Raw genomic sequence first — 22,500 nt, 5'->3', positions numbered from 1 at the left:
AGACAGCACCTGTCAAACAGAGGGACAGCACTGAGGATAACATACAGACAGCACCTGTCAAACAGAGGGACAGCACTGAGGCTGACATACAGACAGCACCTGTCAAACAGAGGGACAGCACTGAGGCTGACATACAGACAGCACCTGTCAAACAGAGGGACAGCACTGAGGATAACATACAGACAGCACCTGTCAAACAGAGGGACAGCACTGAGGATAACATACAGACAGCACCTGTCAAACAGAGGGACAGCACTGAGGATAACATACAGACAGCACCTGTCAAACAGAGGACCACAGAACTGAGGCCCTGAAAACAAGGCTCAACACAACACAGAGGGGAACAAGAGAGTTTATAGTAGGTTACTATAGTACAGTCCCGTAAGAGAGTTTAAGAGAGTATGAAGTAGGGTACTATAGTACAGTAACCCTAAGAGAGTTTAAGAGAGTATGAAGTAGGGTACTACTTTTTGCCCGCTTTGAGGACAATACAGTGCCACTGACATGGCCTGCAACGAAAACATGCGGTCTCTCCTTCCCTGCAGCCGAGGTGAGTAAGACATTTAAACGTGTTAACCCTCGCAAGGCTGCAGGCCCAGACGGCATCCCCAGCCGCGCCCTCAGAGCATGCGCAGACCAGCTGGCCGGTGTGTTTACGGACATATTCAATCAATCCCTATACCAGTCTGCTGTTCCCACATGCTTCAAGAGGGCCACCATTGTTCCTGTTCCCAAGAAAGCTAAGGTAACTGAGCTAAACGACTACCGCCCCGTAGCACTCACTTCCGTCATCATGAAGTGCTTTGAGAGACTAGTCAAGGACCATATCACCTCCACCCTACCTGACACCCTAGACCCACTCCAATTTGCTTACCGCCCAAATAGGTCCACAGACGATGCAATCTCAACCACTCTGCACACTGCCCTAACCCACCTGGACAAGAGGAATACCTATGTGAGAATGCTGTTCATCGACTACAGCTCGGCATTCAATACCATAGTACCCTCCAAGCTCGTCATCAAGCTCGAGACCCTGGGTCTCGACCCCGCCCTGTGCAACTGGGTACTGGACTTCCTGACGGGCCGCCCACAGGTGGTGAGGGTAGGCAACAACATCTCCTCCCCGCTGATCCTCAACACGGGGCCCCACAAGGGTGCGTTCTGAGCCCTCTCCTGTACTCCCTGTTCACCCACGACTGCGTGGCCACGCACGCCTCCAACTCAATCATCAAGTTTGCGGACGACACAACAGTGGTAGGCTTGATTACCAACAACGACGAGACGGCCTACAGGGAGGAGGTGAGGGCCCTCGGAGTGTGGTGTCAGGAAAATAACCTCACACTCAACGTCAACAAAACTAAGGAGATGATTGTGGACTTCAGGAAACAGCAGAGGGAACACCCCCTATCCACATCGATGGATCAGTAGTGGAGAGGGTAGCAAGTTTTAAGTTCCTCGGCATACACATCACAGACAAACTGAATTGGTCCACTCACACTGACAGCGTCGTGAAGAAGGCGCAGCAGCGCCTCTTCAACCTCAGGAGGCTGAAGAAATTCGGCTTGTCACCAAAAGCACTCACAAACTTCTACAGATGCACAATCGAGAGCATCCTGGCGGGCTGTATCACCGCCTGGTACGGCAACTGCTCCGCCCTCAACCGTAAGGCTCTCCAGAGGGTAGTGAGGTCTGCACAACGCATCACCGGGGGCAAACTACCTGCCCTCCAGGACACCTACACCACCCGATGTTACAGGAAGGCCATAAAGATCATCAAGGACATCAACCACCCGAACCACTGCCTGTTCACCCCGCTATCATCCAGAAGGCGAGGTCAGTACAGGTGCATCAAAGCTGGGACCGAGAGACTGAAAAACAGCTTCTATCTCAAGGCCATCAGACTGTTAAACAGCCACCACTAACATTGAGTGGCTGCTGCCAACACACTGTCATTGACACTGACCCAACTCCAGCCACTTTAATAATGGGAATTGATGGGAAATTATGTAAATATATCACTAGCCACTTTAAACAATGCTACCTTATATAATGTTACTTACCCTACATTATTCATCTCATATGCATACGTATATACTGTACTCTAGATCATCGACTGCATCCTTATGTCACTAGCCACTTTAACTATGCCACTTTGTTTACTTTGTCTACATACTCATCTCATATGTATATACTGTACTCGATACCATCTACTGTATGCTGCTCTGTACCATCACTCATTCATATATCCTTATGTACATATTCCTTATCCCCTTACACTGTGTATAAGACAGTAGTTTTGGAATTGTTAGTTAGATTACTTGTTGGTTATCACTGCATTGTCGGAACTAGAAGCACAAGCATTTCGCTACACTCGCATTAACATCTGCTAACCATGTGTATGTGACAAATACAATTTGATTTGATTTGATTAGATTTATTTACAGTCCCGTAAGAGAGTATGAAGTAGGGTACTATAGTACAGTAACCCTAAGACAGTATGAAGTAGGGTACTATAGTACAGTCCGGTAAGACAGTATGAAGTAGGGTACTATAGTACAGTAACCCTAAGACAGTATGAAGTAGGGTACTACAGTCCCGTCGAGAGTATGAAGTAGGGTACTATAGTACAGTCCGGTAAGACAGTATGAAGTAGGGTACTATAGTACAGTAACCCTAAGACAGTATGAAGTAGGGTACTACAGTCCCGTCGAGAGTATGAAGTAGGGTACTATAGTACAGTAACCCTAAGAGAGTATGAAGTAGGGTACTATAGTACAGTAACCCTAAGACAGTATGAAGTAGGGTACTACAGTCCCGTTGAGAGTATGAAGTAGGGTACTATAGTACAGTAACCCTAAGAGAGTATGAAGTAGGGTACTATAGTACAGTAACCCTAAGACAGTATGAAGTAGGGTACTATAGTACAGTCCGGTAAGACAGTATGAAGTAGGGTACTATAGTACAGTAACCCTAAGACAGTATGAAGTAGGGTACTACAGTCCCGTCGAGAGTATGAAGTAGGGTACTATAGTACAGTAACCCTAAGAGAGTATGAAGTAGGGTACTATAGTACAGTAACCCTAAGACAGTATGAAGTAGGGTACTACAGTCCCGTAAGAGAGTAGAGAATGGAGAGGTTGGACTCTGAATAAAAGATTAAGGACCGTAAGAGACAGTTGATCTTCTTGGGGATGTTCTCCTTTCCTCTGAGTGTAATCATCTCGGTTCTAAGTGTTAGAAGCTTAACGTTCCATTACACATCGCAGGAGGTTTCCTGGTTTACAAATCGCAGGAGGTTTCCTGCATTACACATCACAGGAGGTTTCCTGCATTACACATCGCAGGAGGTTTCCTGGTTTACACATCGCAGGAGGTTTCCTGCATTACACATCACAGGAGGTTTCCTGGTTTACACATCACAGGAGGTTTCCTCCATTACACATCACAGGAGGTTTCCTCCATTACACATCGCAGGAGGTTTCCTCCATTACACATCGCAGGAGGTTTCCTCCATTACACATCGCAGGAGGTTCCCTGGTTTACACATCACATGAGGTTTCCTGCATTACACACCACAGGAGGTTTCCTGCATTACACATCAGAGGAGGTTTCCTGCATTACAGATCAGAGGAGGTTTCCTGCATTACACATCACAGGAGGTTTCCTGGTTTACACATCACAGGAGGTTTCCTCCATTACACATCACAGGAGGTTTCCTCCATTACACATCGCAGGAGGTTTCCTCCATTACACATCGCAGGAGGTTCCCTGGTTTACACATCACATGAGGTTTCCTGCATTACACACCACAGGAGGTTTCCTGCATTACACATCAGAGGAGGTTTCCTGCATTACAGATCAGAGGAGGTTTCCTGCATTACACATCACAGGAGGTTTCCTGCATTACACATCACAGGATGTTTCCTGCATTACACATCACAGGAGGTTTCCTGTATTACACATCACAGGAGGTTTCCTGCATTACACATCACAAGGTGTTTCCTGCATTACACATTACAGGAGGTTTCCTGCATTACACATCACAGGAGGTTTCCTGCATCACAGGAGGTTTCCTGCATTACACATCGAAGGAGGTTTCCTGCATTACACATCGCAGGAGGTTTCCTGGTTTACACATCACAGGAGGTTTCCTCCATTACACATCGCAGGAGGTTTCCTATATTACACATCACAGGAGGTTTCCTGGTTTACACATCGCAGGCGGTGTCCTGCATTACACATCGCAGGAGGTTTCCTGCATTACACATCACAGGAGGCTTCCTGCATTACACATCACAGGAGGTTTCCTGGTTTACACATCACAGGAGGTGTCTTGCATTACACATTGCAGGAGGTTTCCTGGTTTACACATCGCAGGAGGTTTCCTGGTTTACACATCACAGGAGGTTTGCTGGTTTACACATCAGAGGAGGTTTCCTGGTTTACACATCACAGGAGGTTTCCTCATTACACATCGCAGGAGGTTTCCTGCATTACACATCGCAGGAGGTTTCCTGGTTTACACATCGCAGGAGGATTCCTGGTTTACACATCAGAGGAGGTTTCCTCATTACACATCGCAGGAGGTTTCCTGGTTTACACATCACAGGAGGTTTCCTGCATTACACATCGCAGGAGGTTTCCTCCATTACACATCGCAGGAAGTTTCCTGGTTTACACATCACAGGAGGTTTCCTGCATTACACATCGCAGGAGGTTTCCTGCATTACACATCGCAGGAGGTTTCCTGGTTTACACATTACAGGAGGTTTCCTGGTTTACACATCGCAGGAGGTTTCCTGCATTACACATTGCAGGAGGTTTCCTGGTTTACACATCGCAGGAGGTTTCCTCCATTACACATCGCAGGAGGTTTCCTGGTTTACACATCACAGGAGGTTTCCTGGTTTACACATCACAGGAGGTTTCCTGCATTACACATCGCAGGAGGTTTCCTGGTTTACACATCACAGGAGGTTTCCTGGTTTACACATCGCAGGAGGTTTCCTGGTTTACACATTGCAGGAGGTTTCCTGGTTTACACATCGCAGGAGGTTTCCTGCATTACACATCGCAGGAGGTTTCCTGGTTTACTAACCTGACTGTGTTCAAAACAGACATTCCCGTCAACCGCTAAATGGTTTTAGGTCACAGCTTTTGACTATAAATCTTCTGCTAAATTGACCAAGATCCTCCAAGGAACACTGCAGGGATTTTCACTTGGAGAGAGCAGGCTGTCTGACCTCTCAATTCCTTGTCTCTAAAAATATTGCAGGTGTCATCAGTCATGCATCACTGCATCGCCAGTAGTACAGAACTGGTTTGAACCAGTAGTACTAGTCAGAACTGGTTTGAACCAGTAGTACTACTCAGAACTGGTTTGAACCAGTAGTACTACTCAGAACTGGTTTGAACTAGAGGTTATATCACCAGTAGTACTACTCAGAACTGGTTTGAACCAGTAGTACTAGTCAGAACTGGTTTGAACTAGAGGTTATATCACCAGTAGTACTACTCAGAACTGGTTTGAACCAGTAGTACTACTCAGAACTGGTTTGAACCAGTAGTACTACTCAGAACTGGTTTGAACTAGAGGTTATATCACCAGTAGTACTACTCAGAACTGGTTTGAACCAGTAGTACTACTCAGAACTGGTTTGAACCAGTAGTACTACTCAGAACTGGTTTGAACTAGAGGTTATATCACCTGTAGTACTACTCAGAACTGGTTTGAACCAGTAGTACTACTCAGAACTGGTTTGAACCAGTAGTACTACTCAGAACTGGTTTGAACCAGTAGTACTACTCAGAACTGGTTTGAACCAGTAGTACTACTCAGAACTGGTTTGAACTAGAAGTTATTTTGTTTATTTGTATCACAATTTCTCTCCTGTCATACACATTGGGTCAGGGACACATTGGGTCAGGGAGGGACATTGGGTCAGGGACACATTGGGTCAGGGAAACATTGGGTCAGGGACACATTGGGTCAGGGACACATTGGGTCAGGGACACATTGGGTCAGGGAAACATTGGGTCAGGGACACATTGGGTCAGGGACACATTGGGTCAGGGACACATTGTCAGGGAACATTGGGTCAGGGAAACATTGGGTCAGGGAAACATTGGGTCAGGGACACATTGGGTCAGGGACACATTGGGTCAGGGACACATTGGGTCAGGGACACATTGGGTCAGGGAAACATTGGGTCAGGGACACATTGGGTCAGGGACACATTGGGTCAGGGACACATTGGGTCAGGGACACATTGGGTCAGGGACACATTAGGGTCAGGGAAACATTGGGTCAGGGAAACATTGGGTCAGGGACACATTGGGTCAGGGACTCACATTGGGTCAGGGACACATTGGGTCAGGGAAACATTGGGTCAGGGAAACATTGGGTCAGGGACACATTGGGTCAGGGACACATTGGGTCAGGGACACATTGGGTCAGGGACACATTGGGTCAGGGACACATTGGTGAGGGAGAGAGAGTGACACATTTGTGAAGGCACTCGGACACCGGGAGGGCCCTCACTCACTCATGCAGGCACTCAGTCACTCACTCATGCAGGCACTCACTCACTCATGCAGGCACTCACTCACTCATGCGCACTCAGTCACTCACTCATGCAGGCACTCACTCACTCATGCAGGCACTCACTCACTCATGCAGGCACTCACGCACTCATGCAGGCACTCACTCACGCATGCAGGCACTTACTCCTCATTTTCATACAGGTATTTCACCATCACCCAGGGCACCAGGAAGATCAGAGGGGCACCTGCAGAGAGAATCACATTAAACACACACAAACGAATAGACTACCTAACCCTGAGACTGACTATATCTATCTCTAATATCTCTATCTAACTAACCCCTGAGACTGACTATATCTATAATATCTCTACTACCTAACCCTGAGACTGACTATCTCTATAATATCTCTACTACCTAACCCTGAGGGTGACTATATTTATAATAGATCTACTACCTAACCCTGAGACTGACTATATCTATAATATCTCTACTAACTAACCCTGATAACCCTGACTATATCTATAATATCTCTACTAACTAACCCTGAGGGTGACTATATCTATAATATCTCTACTACCTAACCCTGAGACTGACTATATCTATAATAGATCTACTACCTAACCCTGTGGGTGACTATATCTATAATATACTCTACTACCTAACCCTGTGGGTGACTATATCTATAATATCTCTACTACTAACCCTGAGACTGACTATATCTATAAATCTATATCTATCTCTACTACTAACCCTGAGACTGACTATATCTATAATAGATCTCACTACCTAACCCTGAGACTGACTATATCTATAATATCTCTACTACCTAACCCTGAGGTGATCTATAATATATCTATAATATCTATATCTATCTCTACTACTAACCCTGAGACTGACTATATCTATAATATCTCTACTAACTAACCCTGGTGACTATATCTATAATATCTCTACTACCTAACCCTGAGACTGACTATATCTATAATATCTCTACTACCTAACCCTGAGGACTGATTATATCTATAATATCTCTACTACCTAACCCTGAGGGTGACTATATTTATAATAGATCTACTACCTAACCCTGAGGGTGACTGACTATATCTATAATAGATCTACTACCTAACCCTGAGACTGACAATATCTATAATATCTCTACTAACTAACCCTGAGGGTGACTATATCTATAATATCTCTACTAACTAACCCTGAGGGTGACTATATCTATAATATCTCTACTAACTAACCCTGAGGGTGACTATATCTATAATATCTCTACTACCTAACCATGTGGGTGACTATATCTATAATATCTCTACTACCTAACCCTGAGACTGACTATATCTATAATATCTCTACTACATAACCCTGAGGGTGACTATATCTATAATATCTCTACTAACTAACCCTGAGGGTGACTATATCTATAATATCTCTACTAACTAACCCTGAGACTGACTATATCTATAATAGATCTACTACCTAACCCTGTGGGTGACTATATCTATAATATCTCTACTACCTAACCCTGAGACTGACTATATCTATAATAGATCTACTACCTAACCCTGTGGGTGACTATATCTATAATAGATCTACTACCTAACCCTGTGGGTGACTATATCTATAATATCTCTACTAACTAACCCTGAGGGTGACTATATCTATAATATCTCTACTACCTAACCCTGAGGGTGACTATATCTATAATATCTCTACTACCTAACCCTGAGACTGACTATATCTATAATATCTCTACTAACTAACCCTGAGACTGACTATATCTATAATATCTCTACTACCTAACCCTGAGACTGACTATATCTATAATATCTCTACTACCTAACCCTGAGGGTGACTATATCTATAATATCTCTACTACCTAACCCTGAGACTGACTATATCTATAATATCTCTACTACCTAACCCTGAGACTGACTATATCTATAATATCTCTACTACCTAACCCTGAGACTGACTATATCTATAATATCTCTACTACCTAACCCTGAGGGTGACTATATCTATAATATCTCTACTACCTAACCCTGAGGTGATTATATCTATAATAGATCTACTACCTAACCCTGAGGGTGACTATATCTATAATATCTCTACTACCTAACCCTGAGGTGACTATATCTATAATATCTCTACTACCTAACCCATGACTATATCTATAATATCTCTACTACATAACCCTGAGACTGACTATATCTATAATAGATCCTAACTACCTAACCCTGAGACTGACTATATCTATAATATCTCTACTACCTAACCCTGAGACTGACTATATCTATAATATCTCTACTACCTAACCCTGAGGGTGACTATATCTATAATATCTCTACTACCTAACCCTGAGGGTGACTATATCTATAATATCTCTACTACCTAACCCTGAGACTGACTATATCTATAATATCTCTACTACTAACCCTGAGGGTGACTATATCTATAATATCTCTACTACCTAACCCTGAGGGTGACTATATCTATAATATCTCTACTACCTAACCCTGAGACTGACTATATCTATAATATCTCTACTACCTAACCCTGAGACTGACTATATCTATAATATCTCTACTACCTAACCCTGAGACTGACTATATCTATAATATCTCTACTACCTAACCCTGAGACTGACTATATCTATAATATCTCTACTACCTAACCCTGAGGGTGACTATATCTATAATATCTCTACTACCTAACCCTGAGGGTGACTATATCTATAATATCTCTACTACCTAACCCTGAGACTGACTATATCTATAATATCTCTACTACCTAACCCTGACTATATCTATAATGGGTGACTATATCTATAATATCTCTACTACCTAACCCTGAGGGTGACTATATCTATAATATCTCTACTACCTAACCCTGAGACTGACTGACTATATCTATAATATCTCTACTACCTAACCCTGAGACTGACTATATCTATAATATCTCTACTACCTAACCCTGAGGGTGACTATATCTATAATAAGATGACTATATCTATAATATCTCTACTACCTAACCCTGAGGGTGACTATATCTATAATATATCTCTACTACCTAACCCTGAGGGTGACTATATCTATAATATCTCTACTACATAACCCTGAGACTGACTATATCTATAATAGATCTCTACTACCTAACCCTGAGACTGACTATATCTATAATATCTCTACTACCTAACCCTGAGGGTGACTATATCTATAATATCTCTACTAACTAACCCTGAGGGTGACTATATCTATAATATCTCTACTACCTAACCCTGAGACTGACTATATCTATAATATCTCTACTACCTAACCCTGAGGGTGACTATATCTATAATATCTCTACTACCTAACCCTGAGACTGATCTATAATATCTATAATAACCCTGAGGGTGATCTACTACCTAACCCTGAGGGTGACTATATCTATAATAGATCTACTACCTAACCCTGAGGGTGACTATATCTATAATATCTCTACTACCTAACCCTGAGGGTGACTATATCTATAATATCTCTACTACCTATACCTAACCCTGGACTGACTATATCTATAATATCTCTACTACCTAACCCTGAGGGTGACTATATCTATAATATCTCTACTACCTAACCCTGGACTGACTATATCTATAATATCTCTACTACCTAACCCTGAGGGTGACTATATCTATAATATCTCTACTACCTAACCCTGTGGATGACTATATCTATAATATCTCTACTACAACCCTGACTATATCTACCTAATAATATCTCTACTACCTAACCCTGGGTGACTATATCTATAATATCTCTACTACCTAACCCTGAGACTGACTATATCTATAATATCTCTACTACCTAACCCTGAGACTGACTATATCTATAATATCTCTACTACCTAACCCTGAGGGTGACTATATCTATAATAGATGTCTATAATGGTGTCTGGCTACCAAACATATTAGAAAATGCTCTGTCTTCTGGTATATAATGTGCTATGCTGCGACAAATACACAACCTCCACCCCTCCCTCTCCTCCCCTCCCAATCCTCCACCTTCTCCCCCTCCCCCTCTCCTCACCCCCCCATCCCCCTCCTCTCCTCCTCCTCCCTCTCCTCCCCCTCCTCACCCCAGCCGATACACAGGTAGATGTTGAAGTAGTTTCTCTCAGTGAACACGGTGATGACCAGCAGGTTGTGGAGGTAGATGCCTTCCACCAGCAGCCAATAGCTGTTAGCCATGATACTGTACTGCATCATCACCACGGCGATACGACACCCCACCGCCGTCTACAGGACACAACACACACAAAAAAAAAACGTTTCAAGACCTAACAAAGCCCTTATAATCCTCCAGTATGGCTAAACAATGCTTCAGAGATCAAACCCTTATAATCCTCCACTATGGCTAAACAATGCTTCAGAGATCAAACCCTTATAATCCTTTACCTCACCCTGGTCAACTCAACACAACACAACCACCTTGTTGTTGACTGGCCACTTTACCTCACCCTGGTCAACTCAACACAACACAACCACCTTGTTGTTGACTGGCCACTTTACCTCACCCTGGTCAACCCAACTCAACACACCCACCTTGTTGTTAACCTGCCACTTTACCTCACCCTGGTCAACTCAACACTCCCACCTTGTTGTTAACCTGCCACTTTACCTCACCCTGGTCAACTCAACACTCCCACCTTGCTGTTAACCTGGCCACTTTACCTCACCCTGGTCAACCCAACACACCCACCTTGCTGTTGACTGGCCACTTTACCTCACCCTGGTCAACCCAACACACCCACCTTGCTGTTGACTGGCCACTTTACCTCACCCTGGTCAACTCAACACACCCACCTCGCTGTTAACCTGCCACTTTACCTCACCCTGGTCAACCCAACACACCCACCTTGCTGTTGACTGGCCACTTTACCTCACCCTGGTCAACCCAACACACCCACCTTGCTGTTGACTGGCCACTTTACCTCACCCTGGTCAACTCAACACACCCACCTCGCTGTTAACCTGCCACTTTACCTCACCCTGGTCAACTCAACACACCCACCTTGCTGTTGACTGGCCACTTTACCTCACCCTGGTCAACCCAACACACCCACCTTGTTGTTGAACGGCACTACTTTTGACCACGACTCTTTCAGACAAACAACAACAACAACAACACACCTCGTTGTTGACGAGCCACTCCACCTCATAGTCTGTAACATCCTGGTCCTGTCCGATGTTGACGCTGGGAGCCTCCAACATGGCGTCCTTTATCAGGATGGACAGAGCACGCAGGATGAAGGATGCAAACAGGTTCATGTGGATGTTGTTCCTCATACAGTGGAGCTTCCTGTAGTAAGGGGGGGGGGGGGCAATGTGCTTCCTGTTAGGGGGAATGTCAACTACAGCAGAGGTAATATAACAGAGATTAAAGGAATGGAATTAGAATATGTATATCTGTATGGTTACTGTCAATAGGTGGCCAAACAGTAAGGTCAGTGGAGCTACCTTGCTTCACTGACATGTCCATTCAAGGTCATGGTGGGTGGCTGAGAGGTCATGGTGGGTGGCTGAGAGGTCATGGTGGGTGGCTGAGAGGACATGGTGGGTGGCTGAGAGGTCATGGTGGGTGGCTGAGAGGTCATGGTGGGTGGCTGAGAGGACATGGTGGGTGGCTGAGAGGACATGGTGGGTGGCTGAGAGGTCATGGTGGGTGGCTGAGAGGACATGGTGGGTGGCTGAGAGGTCATGGTGGGTGGCTGAGAGGACAAGGTGGGTGGCTGAGAGGTCATGGTGGGTGGCTGAGAGGACATGGTGGGTGGCTGAGAGGACATGGTGGGTGGCTGAGAGGACATGAGGTGGGTGGCTGAGAGGACATGGTGGGTGGCTGAGAGGTCATGGTGGGTGGCTGAGAGGACATGGTGGGTGGCTGAGAGGACATGGTGGGTGGCTGAGAGGACATGGTGGGTGGCTGAGAGGACATGGTGGGTGGCTGAGAGGACATGGTGGGTGGCTGAGAGGACATGGTGGGTGGCTGAGAGGTCATGGTGGGTGGCTGAGAGGACATGGTGGGTGGCTGAGAGGTCATGGTGGGTGGCTGAGAGGACATGGTGGGTGGCTGAGAGGTCATGGTGGGTGGCTGAGAGGACATGGTGGGTGGCTGAGAGGACATGGTGGGTGGCTGAGAGGACATGGTGGGTGGCTGAGAGGACATGGTGGGTGGCTGAGAGGTCATGGTGGGTGGCTGAGAGGACATGGTGGGTGGCTGAGAGGACATGGTGGGTGGCTGAGAGGACATGGTGGGTGGCTGAGAGGACATGGTGGGTGGCTGAGAGGACATGGTGGGTGGCTGAGAGGACATGGTGGGTGGCTGAGAGGTCATGGTGGGTGGCTGAGAGGACATGGTGGGTGGCTGAGAGGACATGGTGGGTGGCTGAGAGGTCATGGTGGGTGGCTGAGAGGACATGGTGGGTGGCTGAGAGGACATGGTGGGTGGCTGAGAGGACAGAGGTCATGGTGGGTGGCTGAGAGGACATGGTGGGTGGCTGAGAGGTCATGGTGGGTGGCTGAGAGGACATGGTGGGTGGCTGAGAGGTCATGGTGGGTGGCTGAGAGGACATGGTGGGTGGCTGAGAGGTCATGGTGGGTGGCTGAGAGGACATGGTGGGTGGCTGAGAGGACATGGTGGGTGGCTGAGAGGTCATGGTGGGTGGCTGAGAGGACATGGTGGGTGGCTGAGAGGACATGGTGGGTGGCTGAGAGGACATGGTGGGTGGCTGAGAGGACATGGTGGGTGGCTGAGAGGACATGGTGGGTGGCTGAGAGGTCATGGTGGGTGGCTGAGAGGACATGGTGGGTGGCTGAGAGGTCATGGTGGGTGGCTGAGAGGACATGGTGGGTGGCTGAGAGGTCATGGTGGGTGGCTGAGAGGACATGGTGGGTGGCTGAGAGGTCATGGTGGGTGGCTGAGAGGACATGGTGGGTGGCTGAGAGGACATGGTGGGTGGCTGAGACAGGACATGGTGGGTGGCTGAGAGGTCATGGTGGGTGGCTGAGAGGACATGGTGGGTGGCTGAGAGGTCATGGTGGGTGGCTGAGAGGACATGGTGGGTGGCTGAGAGGAGGACATGGTGGGTGGCTGAGAGGACATGGTGGGTGGCTGAGAGGACATGGTGGGTGGCTGAGAGGTCATGGTGGGTGGCTGAGAGGTCATGGTGGGTGGCTGAGAGGACATGGTGGGTGGCTGAGAGGTCATGGTGGGTGGCTGAGAGGACATGGTGGGTGGCTGAGAGGACATGGTGGGTGGCTGAGAGGACATGGTGGGTGGCTGAGAGGATGGTGGGTGGCATGGTGGGTGGCTGAGAGGACATGGTGAGAGGACATGGTGGGTGGCTGAGAGGTCATGGTGGGTGGCTGAGAGGTCATGGTGGGTGGCTGAGAGGACATGGTGGGTGGCTGAGAGGACATGGTGGGTGGCTGAGAGGTCATGGTGGGTGGCTGAGAGGACATGGTGGGTGGCTGAGAGGTCATGGTGGGTGGCTGAGAGGTCATGGTGGTGGTGGGTGGCTGAGAGGTCATGGTGGGTGGCTGAGAGGTCATGGTGGGTGGCTGAGAGGACATGGTGGGTGGCTGAGAGGACATGGTGGGTGGCTGAGAGGTCATGGTGGGTGGCTGAGAGGACATGGTGGGTGGCTGAGAGGTCATGGTGGGTGGCTGAGAGGACATGGTGGGTGGCTGAGAGGACATGGTGGGTGGCTGAGAGGTCATGGTGGGTGGCTGAGGACATGGTGGGTGGCTGGACATGGTGGGTGGCTGGCATGGTGGGTGGCTGAGAGGTCATGGTGGGTGGCTGAGAGGACATGGTGGGTGGCTGAGAGGACATGGTGGGTGGCTGAGAGGACATGGTGGGTGGCTGAGAGGTCATGGTGGGTGGCTGAGAGGTCATGGTGGGTGGCTGAGAGGACATGGTGGGTGGCTGAGAGGTCATGGTGGGTGGCTGAGAGGACATGGTGGGTGGCTGAGAGGACATGGTGGGTGGCTGAGAGGTCATGGTGGGTGGCTGAGAGGACATGGTGGGTGGCTGAGAGGTCATGGTGGGTGGCTGAGAGGACATGGTGGGTGGCTGAGAGGACATGGTGGGTGGCTGAGAGGTCATGGTGGGTGGCTGAGAGGTCATGGTGGGTGGCTGAGAGGACATGGTGGGTGGCTGAGAGGTCATGGTGGGTGGCTGAGAGGTCATGGTGGGTGGCTGAGAGGACATGGTGGGTGGCTGAGAGGACATGGTGGGTGGCTGAGAGGTGGTGGGTGGCTGAGAGGACATGGTGGGTGGCTGGGTGGCTGAGAGGTCATGGTGGGTGGCTGAGAGGACATGGTGGGTGGCTGAGAGGACATGGTGGGTGGCTGAGAGGACATGGTGGGTGGCTGAGAGGTCATGGTGGGTGGCTGAGAGGTCATGGTGGGTGGCTGAGAGGACATGGTGGGTGGCTGAGAGGTCATGGTGGGTGGCTGAGAGGACATGGTGGGTGGCTGAGAGGACATGGTGGGTGGCTGAGAGGACATGGTGGGTGGCTGAGAGGTCATGGTGGGTGGCTGAGAGGTCATGGTGGGTGGCTGAGAGGACATGGTGGGTGGCTGAGAGGACATGGTGGGTGGCTGAGAGGACATGGTGGGTGGCTGAGAGGTCATGGTGGGTGGCTGAGAGGTCATGGTGGGTGGCTGAGAGGACATGGTGGGTGGCTGAGAGGCTGGTGGGTGGTGGGTGGTGGGTGGCTGAGAGGTCATGGTGGGTGGCTGAGAGGTCATGGTGGGTGGCTGAGTGGCATGGTGGGTGGCTGAGAGGTCATGGTGGGTGGCTGAGAGGTCATGGTGGGTGGCTGAGTGGCTGAGAGGTCATGGTGGGTGGCTGAGAGGTCATGGTGGGTGGCTGAGTGGCTGAGAGGTCATGGTGGGTGGCTGAGAGGTCATGGTGGGTGGCTGAGTGGCTGAGAGGTCATGGTGGGTGGCTGAGAGGTCATGGTGGGTGGCTGAGAGGTCATGGTGGGTGGCTGAGTGGCTGGATGGTCATGGTGGTGGCTGAGAGGTCATGGTGGGTGGCTGAGTGGCTGAGAGGTCATGGTGGGTGGCTGAGAGGTCATGGTGGGTGGCTGAGTGGCTGAGAGGTCATGGTGAGTGGCTGAGAGGTCATGGTGGGTGGCTGAGTGGCTGAGAGGTCATGGTGGGTGGCTGAGAGGTCATGGTGGGTGGCTGGCTGAGAGGTCATGGTGGGTGGCTGAGAGGTCATGGTGGGTGGCTGAGAGGACATGGTGGGTGGGTGGCTGAGAGGTCATGGTGGGTGGCTGAGAGGTCATGGTGGGTGGCTGAGAGGACATGGTGGGTGGCTGAGAGGACATGGTGGGTGGGTGGCTGAGAGGTCATGGTGGGTGGCTGAGAGGACATGGTGGGTGGCTGAGAGGACATGGTGGGTGGCTGAGAGGTCATGGTGGGTGGCTGAGAGGTCATGGTGGGTGGCTGAGAGGACATGGTGGGTGGCTGAGAGGTCATGGTGGGTGGCTGAGAGGACATGGTGGGTGGCTGAGAGGTCATGGTGGGTGGCTGAGAGGTCATGGTGGGTGGCTGAGAGGACATGGTGGGTGGCTGAGAGGACATGGTGGGTGGCTGAGTGGCTGAGAGGTCATGGTGGGTGGCTGAGAGGTCATGGTGGGTGGCTGAGAGGTCATGGTGGGTGGCTGAGTGGCTGAGAGGTCATGGTGGGTGGCTGAGAGGTCATGGTGGGTGGCTGAGAGGTCATGGTGGGTGGCTGAGTGGCTGAGAGGTCATGGTGGGTGGCTGAGTGGCTGAGAGGTCATGGTGGGTGGCTGAGAGGTCATGGTGGGTGGCTGAGTGGCTGAGAGGTCATGGTGGGTGGCTGAGTGGCTGAGAGGTCATGGTGGGTGGCTGAGAGGTCATGGTGGGTGGCTGAGTGGCTGAGAGGTCATGGTGGGTGGCTGAGAGGTCATGGTGGGTGGCTGAGAGGTCATGGTGGGTGGCTGAGAGGTCATGGTGGGTGGCTGAGAGGTCATGGTGGGTGGCTGAGAGGTCATGGTGGGTGGCTGAGAGGTCATGGTGGGTGGCTGAGAGGTCATGGTGGGTGGCTGAGAGGTCATGGTGGGTGGCTGAGAGGTCATGGTGGGTGGCTGAGTGGCTGAGAGGTCATGGTGGGTGGCTGAGAGGTCATGGTGGGTGGCTGAGTGGCTGAGAGGTCATGGTGGGTGGCTGAGAGGTCATGGTGGGTGGCTGAGTGGCTGAGAGGTCATGGTGGGTGGCTGAGAGGTCATGGTGAGTGGCTGAGAGGTCATGGTGAGTGGCTGAGTGGCTGAGAGGTCATGGTGGGTGGCTGAGAGGTCATGGTGGGTGGCTGAGTGGCTGAGAGGTCATGGTGGGTGGCTGAGAGGTCATGGTGGGTGGCTGAGAGGACATGGTGGGTGGCTGAGAGGACATGGTGGGTGGCTGAGAGGACATGGTGGGTGGCTGAGAGGTCATGGTGGGTGGCTGAGAGGTCATGGTGGGTGGCTCAGAGGACATGGTGGGTGGCTGAGAGGACATGGTGGGTGGCTGAGAGGTCATGGTGGGTGGCTGAGAGGACATGGTGGGTGGCTGAGAGGTCATGGTGGGTGGCTGAGTGGCTGAGAGGTCATGGTGGGTGGCTGAGAGGTCATGGTGGGTGGCTGAATGGCTGAGAGGTCATGGTGGGTGGCTGAGTGGCTGAGAGGACATGGTGGGTGGCTGAGAGGTCATGGCGGGTGGCTGAGAGGTCATGGTGGGTGGCTGAGAGGTCATGGTGGGTGGCTGAGAGGTCATGGTGGGTGGCTGAGAGGTCATGGTGGGTGGCTGAGAGGTCATGGTGGGTGGCTGAATGGCTGAGAGGTCATGGTGAGTGGCTGAGAGGTCATGGTGGGTGGCTGAGAGGTCATGGTGGGTGGCTGTCATGGTGGGTGGTGGCTGAGAGGTCATGGTGGGTGGCTGAGAGGTCATGGTGAGTGGCTGAGAGGTCATGGTGAGTGGCTGAGTGGCTGAGAGGTGTCATGGTGGGTGGCTGAGAGGTCATGGTGGGTGGCTGAGTGGCTGAGAGGTCATGGTGGGTGGCTGAGAGGTCATGGTGGGTGGCTGAGAGGACATGGTGGGTGGCTGAGAGGACATGGTGGGTGGCTGAGAGGACATGGTGGGTGGCTGAGAGGTCATGGTGGGTGGCTGAGTGGCTGAGAGGACATGGTGGGTGGCTGAGAGGACAGGTCTGTGTCTGTCTGTCTGTCTGTCTGTCTGTCTGTCTGTCTGTCTGTCTGTCTGTCTGTCTGTCTGTCTGTGTGTGTGTGTGTGTGTGTGTGTCTCTGGGTGTGTGTGTGTGTGTGTTACCTGAAAGTGATCAGGATTCCGAGTGCTAACACCAGAGCCCCCAGAGACAGAGAGTAGCCCACGGTGTACATGGTCCGGAACTTCTTGAGGATCTGACCATAGTGAGGCTACACACACACACACACACACACACACACACACACAGAGAAACAATAACAAACATTGCATTGGGAAAGTATTCAGAATTCTTGACTTTTTCCACATTTTGTTACATTACAGCATTATTTTTAAATGTATTAAATTAAATGTTTTCCTCATCAATCTACACACAATACCCCATAATGACATCACAATACCCCATAATGACATCACAATACCCCATAATGACATCACAATACCCCATAATGACATCACAATACCCCATAATGACATCACAATACCCCATAATGACATCACAATACCCCATAATGACATCACAATACCCCATAATGACATCACAATACCCCATAATGACATCACAATACCCCATAATGACATCACAATACCCCATAATGACATCACAATACCCCATAATGACATCACAATACCCCATAATGACATCACAATACCCCATAATGACATCACAATACCCCATAATGACATCACAATACCCCATAATGACATCACAATACCCCATAATGACATCACAATACCCCATAATGACACACAATACCCCATAATGACATCACAATACCCCATAATGACAACACAATACCCCATAATGACATCACAATACCCCATAATGACATCACAATACCCCATAATGACATCACAATACCCCATAATGACATCACAATACCCCATAATGACATCACAATACCCCATAATGACATCACAATACCCCATAATGACATCACAATACCCCATAATGACATCACAATACCCCATAATGACATCACAATACCCCATAATGACATCACAATACCCCATAATGACATCACAATACCCCATAATGACATCACAATACCCCATAATGACATCACAATACCAATGACAAAGCAAAAACAGGTTTTTAGAATTTCTTGCAAATGTATTAAAGATATACAACAGAAATATTACATTTACATAAGTATTCAGACCCTTTGCTCTGACACTCGAAATTGATGTACATCCTGTTTCCATTGATTGGAGTCCACCTGTGGTAAATTCAATTGATTGGACATGGTTTGGAAAGGCACACACCAGTCTATAAAAGGTCCCACAGTTGACAGTGCATGTCAGAGCAAAAACCAAGCCATGAGGTCAAAGGAGTTGTCCGTGGAGCGCCGAGACAGGATTGTGTCGAGGCACAGATCTGGGGAAGGGTACCAAGAAAATGTCTGCAGCATTGAAGGTCCCCAAGAACAAGTGGCCTCCATCATTCTTAAATGGAAGAAGTTTTGAACCACCAAGACTCTTCCTAGAGCTGGCTGCCCGGCCTTGGACAGGGAGGTGACCAAGAACCCAATGGTACTCTGATAGAGCTCCAGAGTTCCTCTGTGGAGATGGGAGAACCTTCCAGAAGGACAACCATCACTGCAGCACTCCACCAATCAGGCCTTTATGGTAGAGTGGCCAGATGGAAGCCACTCCTCAGTGAAAGGTACATGAAACCGACTTGGAGTTTGTCAAAAGGCACCTAAAGGACTCCCAGACTGTGAGAAACAAGATTCTCTGGCCTGATGAAACCAAGATTGAACTATTTGGCCTGAATGCCAAGTGTCACATCTAGAGAAAACCTGGTATCATCCCTATGGTGAAGCATGGTGGTGGCACCATCCCTATGGTGAAGCATGGTGGTGGCAGCATCAGCCTGTGGGGATGTTTTTTTCACTAGTGGCAAGGAAAGATGAACGGGACACTGAAAGTCAGGATCAGAAGGGACAACAAAAGATGAACGGAACAAAGTGAACTTGAGCCCAGATCCTGATTTGAACCTGAAAACCTGCAAGAAACAGCAAATAGCGCATCCATCCAGCCTGACAGAGCTTGAGAGGATCTGCAAAGAAGAATTGGAGAAACTCCCCAAATACAGGTGTTCCAGGCTTGTAGCGTCATACCTTGTAACATCGTCTTTTTTTAGTTCGCTGCAGCTAGCGACTGGAACGGGCTGCAACAAACACTCAACCTGGACAGTTTTTATCTCAATCTCTTCATTCAAAGACTCAATCATGGACACTCTTACTGACAGTTATGGGGTACTGTGTGTAGATTGATGAGTAACGTCGGAAAATGTGGAAAAATGTAAGGGGTCTGAATACCTTCTGAATGGTCTGTACATTTATCCTACACACCTCAGTACACTCACACTGATGAAAAACATGAATACATTCTATACATCCTTCCCATCATGTCTCTATGACCATATTTTATCCACAGCATTTCCCGAGCCTCACTCACAAGAGACACATCATTTTCACCTGAGCAGGATCATTAGCATCACACTCGCTCGTGTTCTTCTGGGGAACCCAGTGGCCGTCCGCGTCACACTCCCTGTACACCGAACCATGCTGGACTGGAACAGACACACATTACAGATAGACTGTCATTCACTGACCCAAGCAGACTACCTATCACACTCCCTGTACACCGAACCATGCTGGACTGGAACAGACACACATTACAGATAGACTGTCATTCACTGACCCAAGCAGACTAGTTACCCTTTCACACTACCTATCACACTACCTATCACACTACCACTACCTGGACTGGAACAGACATCACACTACCTATCACACTAGATCACACTCCCTATCACACTATTCACTACCTTTCACACCCAAGCAGACCTAGTTATCACCTTTCACACTACCTATCACACTACCTTTCACACTACCTATCACACTACCTATCACACTACCTATCACACTAACCTGACAGAAGTTTCAGATATTTGACGTGAGTTTGGTATTTATTGAACGTGATATACAAGCTATTCACCAATCAACATACCAATCAATTCATCAATCAACCAACCAATCAGCATCAACCTTCACCTTTGTGGTGCCAGGGCAGGTACCAGGGACAGGACACACTGACAGTAGTGTTGGCGAGTCCATCGGGCCAGCAGGCATACATGTCAAAGGTCCTGTTACACACAACACCTACAGGAAACAGTTACAGAACATCTCTTTATCTGGGGGAAACAATTACTGTTGATCGGAACACTTCCTGTCCAATCAGATCTGTGACGGGGGAGGGAACACTTCCTGTCCAATCAGATCTGTGAAGAGGGAGGGAATATCTTCCTGGAATGAAGGATAGACATGTTTATTTTTTAATTTTATTTTACCAGGCAAGTCAGTTAAAGAACAAATTCTTATTTTCAATGACGGTCTAGGAACGACAGATTTGTACCTTGTCAGCTCGGGGGTTTGAACTTGCAACCTTCCGGTTACTAGTCCAACGCTCTAACCACTAGGCTACCCTGTATCTGCTGCCACAGCCGACCCTCACCGGGAGAGCAGAACGGAGGACCTTCATCTTCCCATAATGCACGGTGCTACACAGTGTTTATGGTGTGAGTGTGCGTGCAGGCGTGTGCGCGTGTTTCTCACCAGTGAGCGGCGGTTCTCTGCTGTGATTGCGGCTACACTCCTCCGTGTACATCACCCATCTCTGCATCAACGCCTTTAATGGCTTAGCTGGGGACACCTGGGGGACAGACAGACAGTAAACCGATAGCCAGGGACACCTGGGGGACAGACAGTCAGTAAACAGATAGCCAGGGACACCTGGGGGACAGACAGTCAGTAAACAGATAGCCAGGGACACCTGGAGGACAGACAGACAGTAAACAGATAGCCAGGGACACCTGGGGGACAGACAGTCAGTAAACAGATAGCCAGGGACACCTGGGGGACAGACAGTCAGTAAACAGATAGCCAGGGACACCTGGGGGACAGACAGACAGTAAACAGATAGCCAGGGACACCTGGGGGACAGACAGTCAGTAAACAGATAGCCAGGGACACCTGGGGGACAGACAGACAGTAAACAGATAGCCAGGGACACCTGGGGGACAGACAGACAGTAAACAGATAGCCAGGGACACCTGGGGGACAGACAGTCAGTAAACAGATAACCAGGGACACCTGGGGGACAGACAGACAGTAAACAGATAGCCAGGGACACCTGGGGGACAGACAGTCAGTAAACAGATAGCCAGGGACACCTGGGGGACAGACAGACAGTAAACAGATAGCCAGGGACACCTGGGGGACAGATAGCCAGGGACACCTGGGGGACAGACAGACAGTAAACAGATAGCCAGGGACACCTGGGGGACAGACAGTCAGTAAACAGATAGCCAGGGACACCTGGGGGACAGACAGACAGTAAACAGATAGCCAGGGACACCTGGGGGACAGACAGTCAGTAAACAGATAGCCAGGGACACCTGGAGGACAGACAGACAGTAAACAGATAGCCAGGGACACCTGGGGGACAGACAGACAGTAAACAGATAGCCAGGGACACCTGGGGGACAGACAGTCAGTAAACAGATAGCCAGGGACACATGGGGGACAGATAGTCAGTAAACAGATAGCCAGGGAGACCTGGGGGACAGACAGTCAGTAAACAGATAGCCAGGGACACCATGTAAAAGGCA

At 49.1% G+C, this 22,500-nt stretch overlaps 1 protein-coding gene across 3 annotated transcripts in view; it reads right to left on the bottom strand.

The window, feature by feature from the left end:
• The window catches only part of gcgra (glucagon receptor a), a 224,410-nt gene that overhangs the window by 51,055 nt on the left and 150,855 nt on the right, over positions 1 to 22,500 (bottom strand). For all 3 annotated transcript variants that reach the window (XM_065010816.1, XM_065010817.1, XM_065010818.1), the window contains 7 exons: positions 21,446 to 21,542; positions 20,885 to 20,992; positions 20,306 to 20,400; positions 17,928 to 18,034; positions 11,721 to 11,889; positions 10,667 to 10,826; positions 6,728 to 6,788 (listed from right to left, as the gene is read on the bottom strand). In XM_065010816.1, coding sequence (XP_064866888.1) covers positions 6,728 to 6,788; positions 10,667 to 10,826; positions 11,721 to 11,889; positions 17,928 to 18,034; positions 20,306 to 20,400; positions 20,885 to 20,992; positions 21,446 to 21,542 — 797 coding nt within the window. The remainder of the gene's footprint in view (positions 1 to 6,727; positions 6,789 to 10,666; positions 10,827 to 11,720; positions 11,890 to 17,927; positions 18,035 to 20,305; positions 20,401 to 20,884; positions 20,993 to 21,445; positions 21,543 to 22,500) is intronic.

This window comes from Oncorhynchus nerka, linkage group LG26 (genome assembly GCF_034236695.1).
Source record: "Oncorhynchus nerka isolate Pitt River linkage group LG26, Oner_Uvic_2.0, whole genome shotgun sequence".
Taxonomy (NCBI): Eukaryota; Metazoa; Chordata; class Actinopteri; order Salmoniformes; family Salmonidae; genus Oncorhynchus; species Oncorhynchus nerka.
This window is presented reverse-complemented; position numbering and strand designations above follow the sequence as displayed.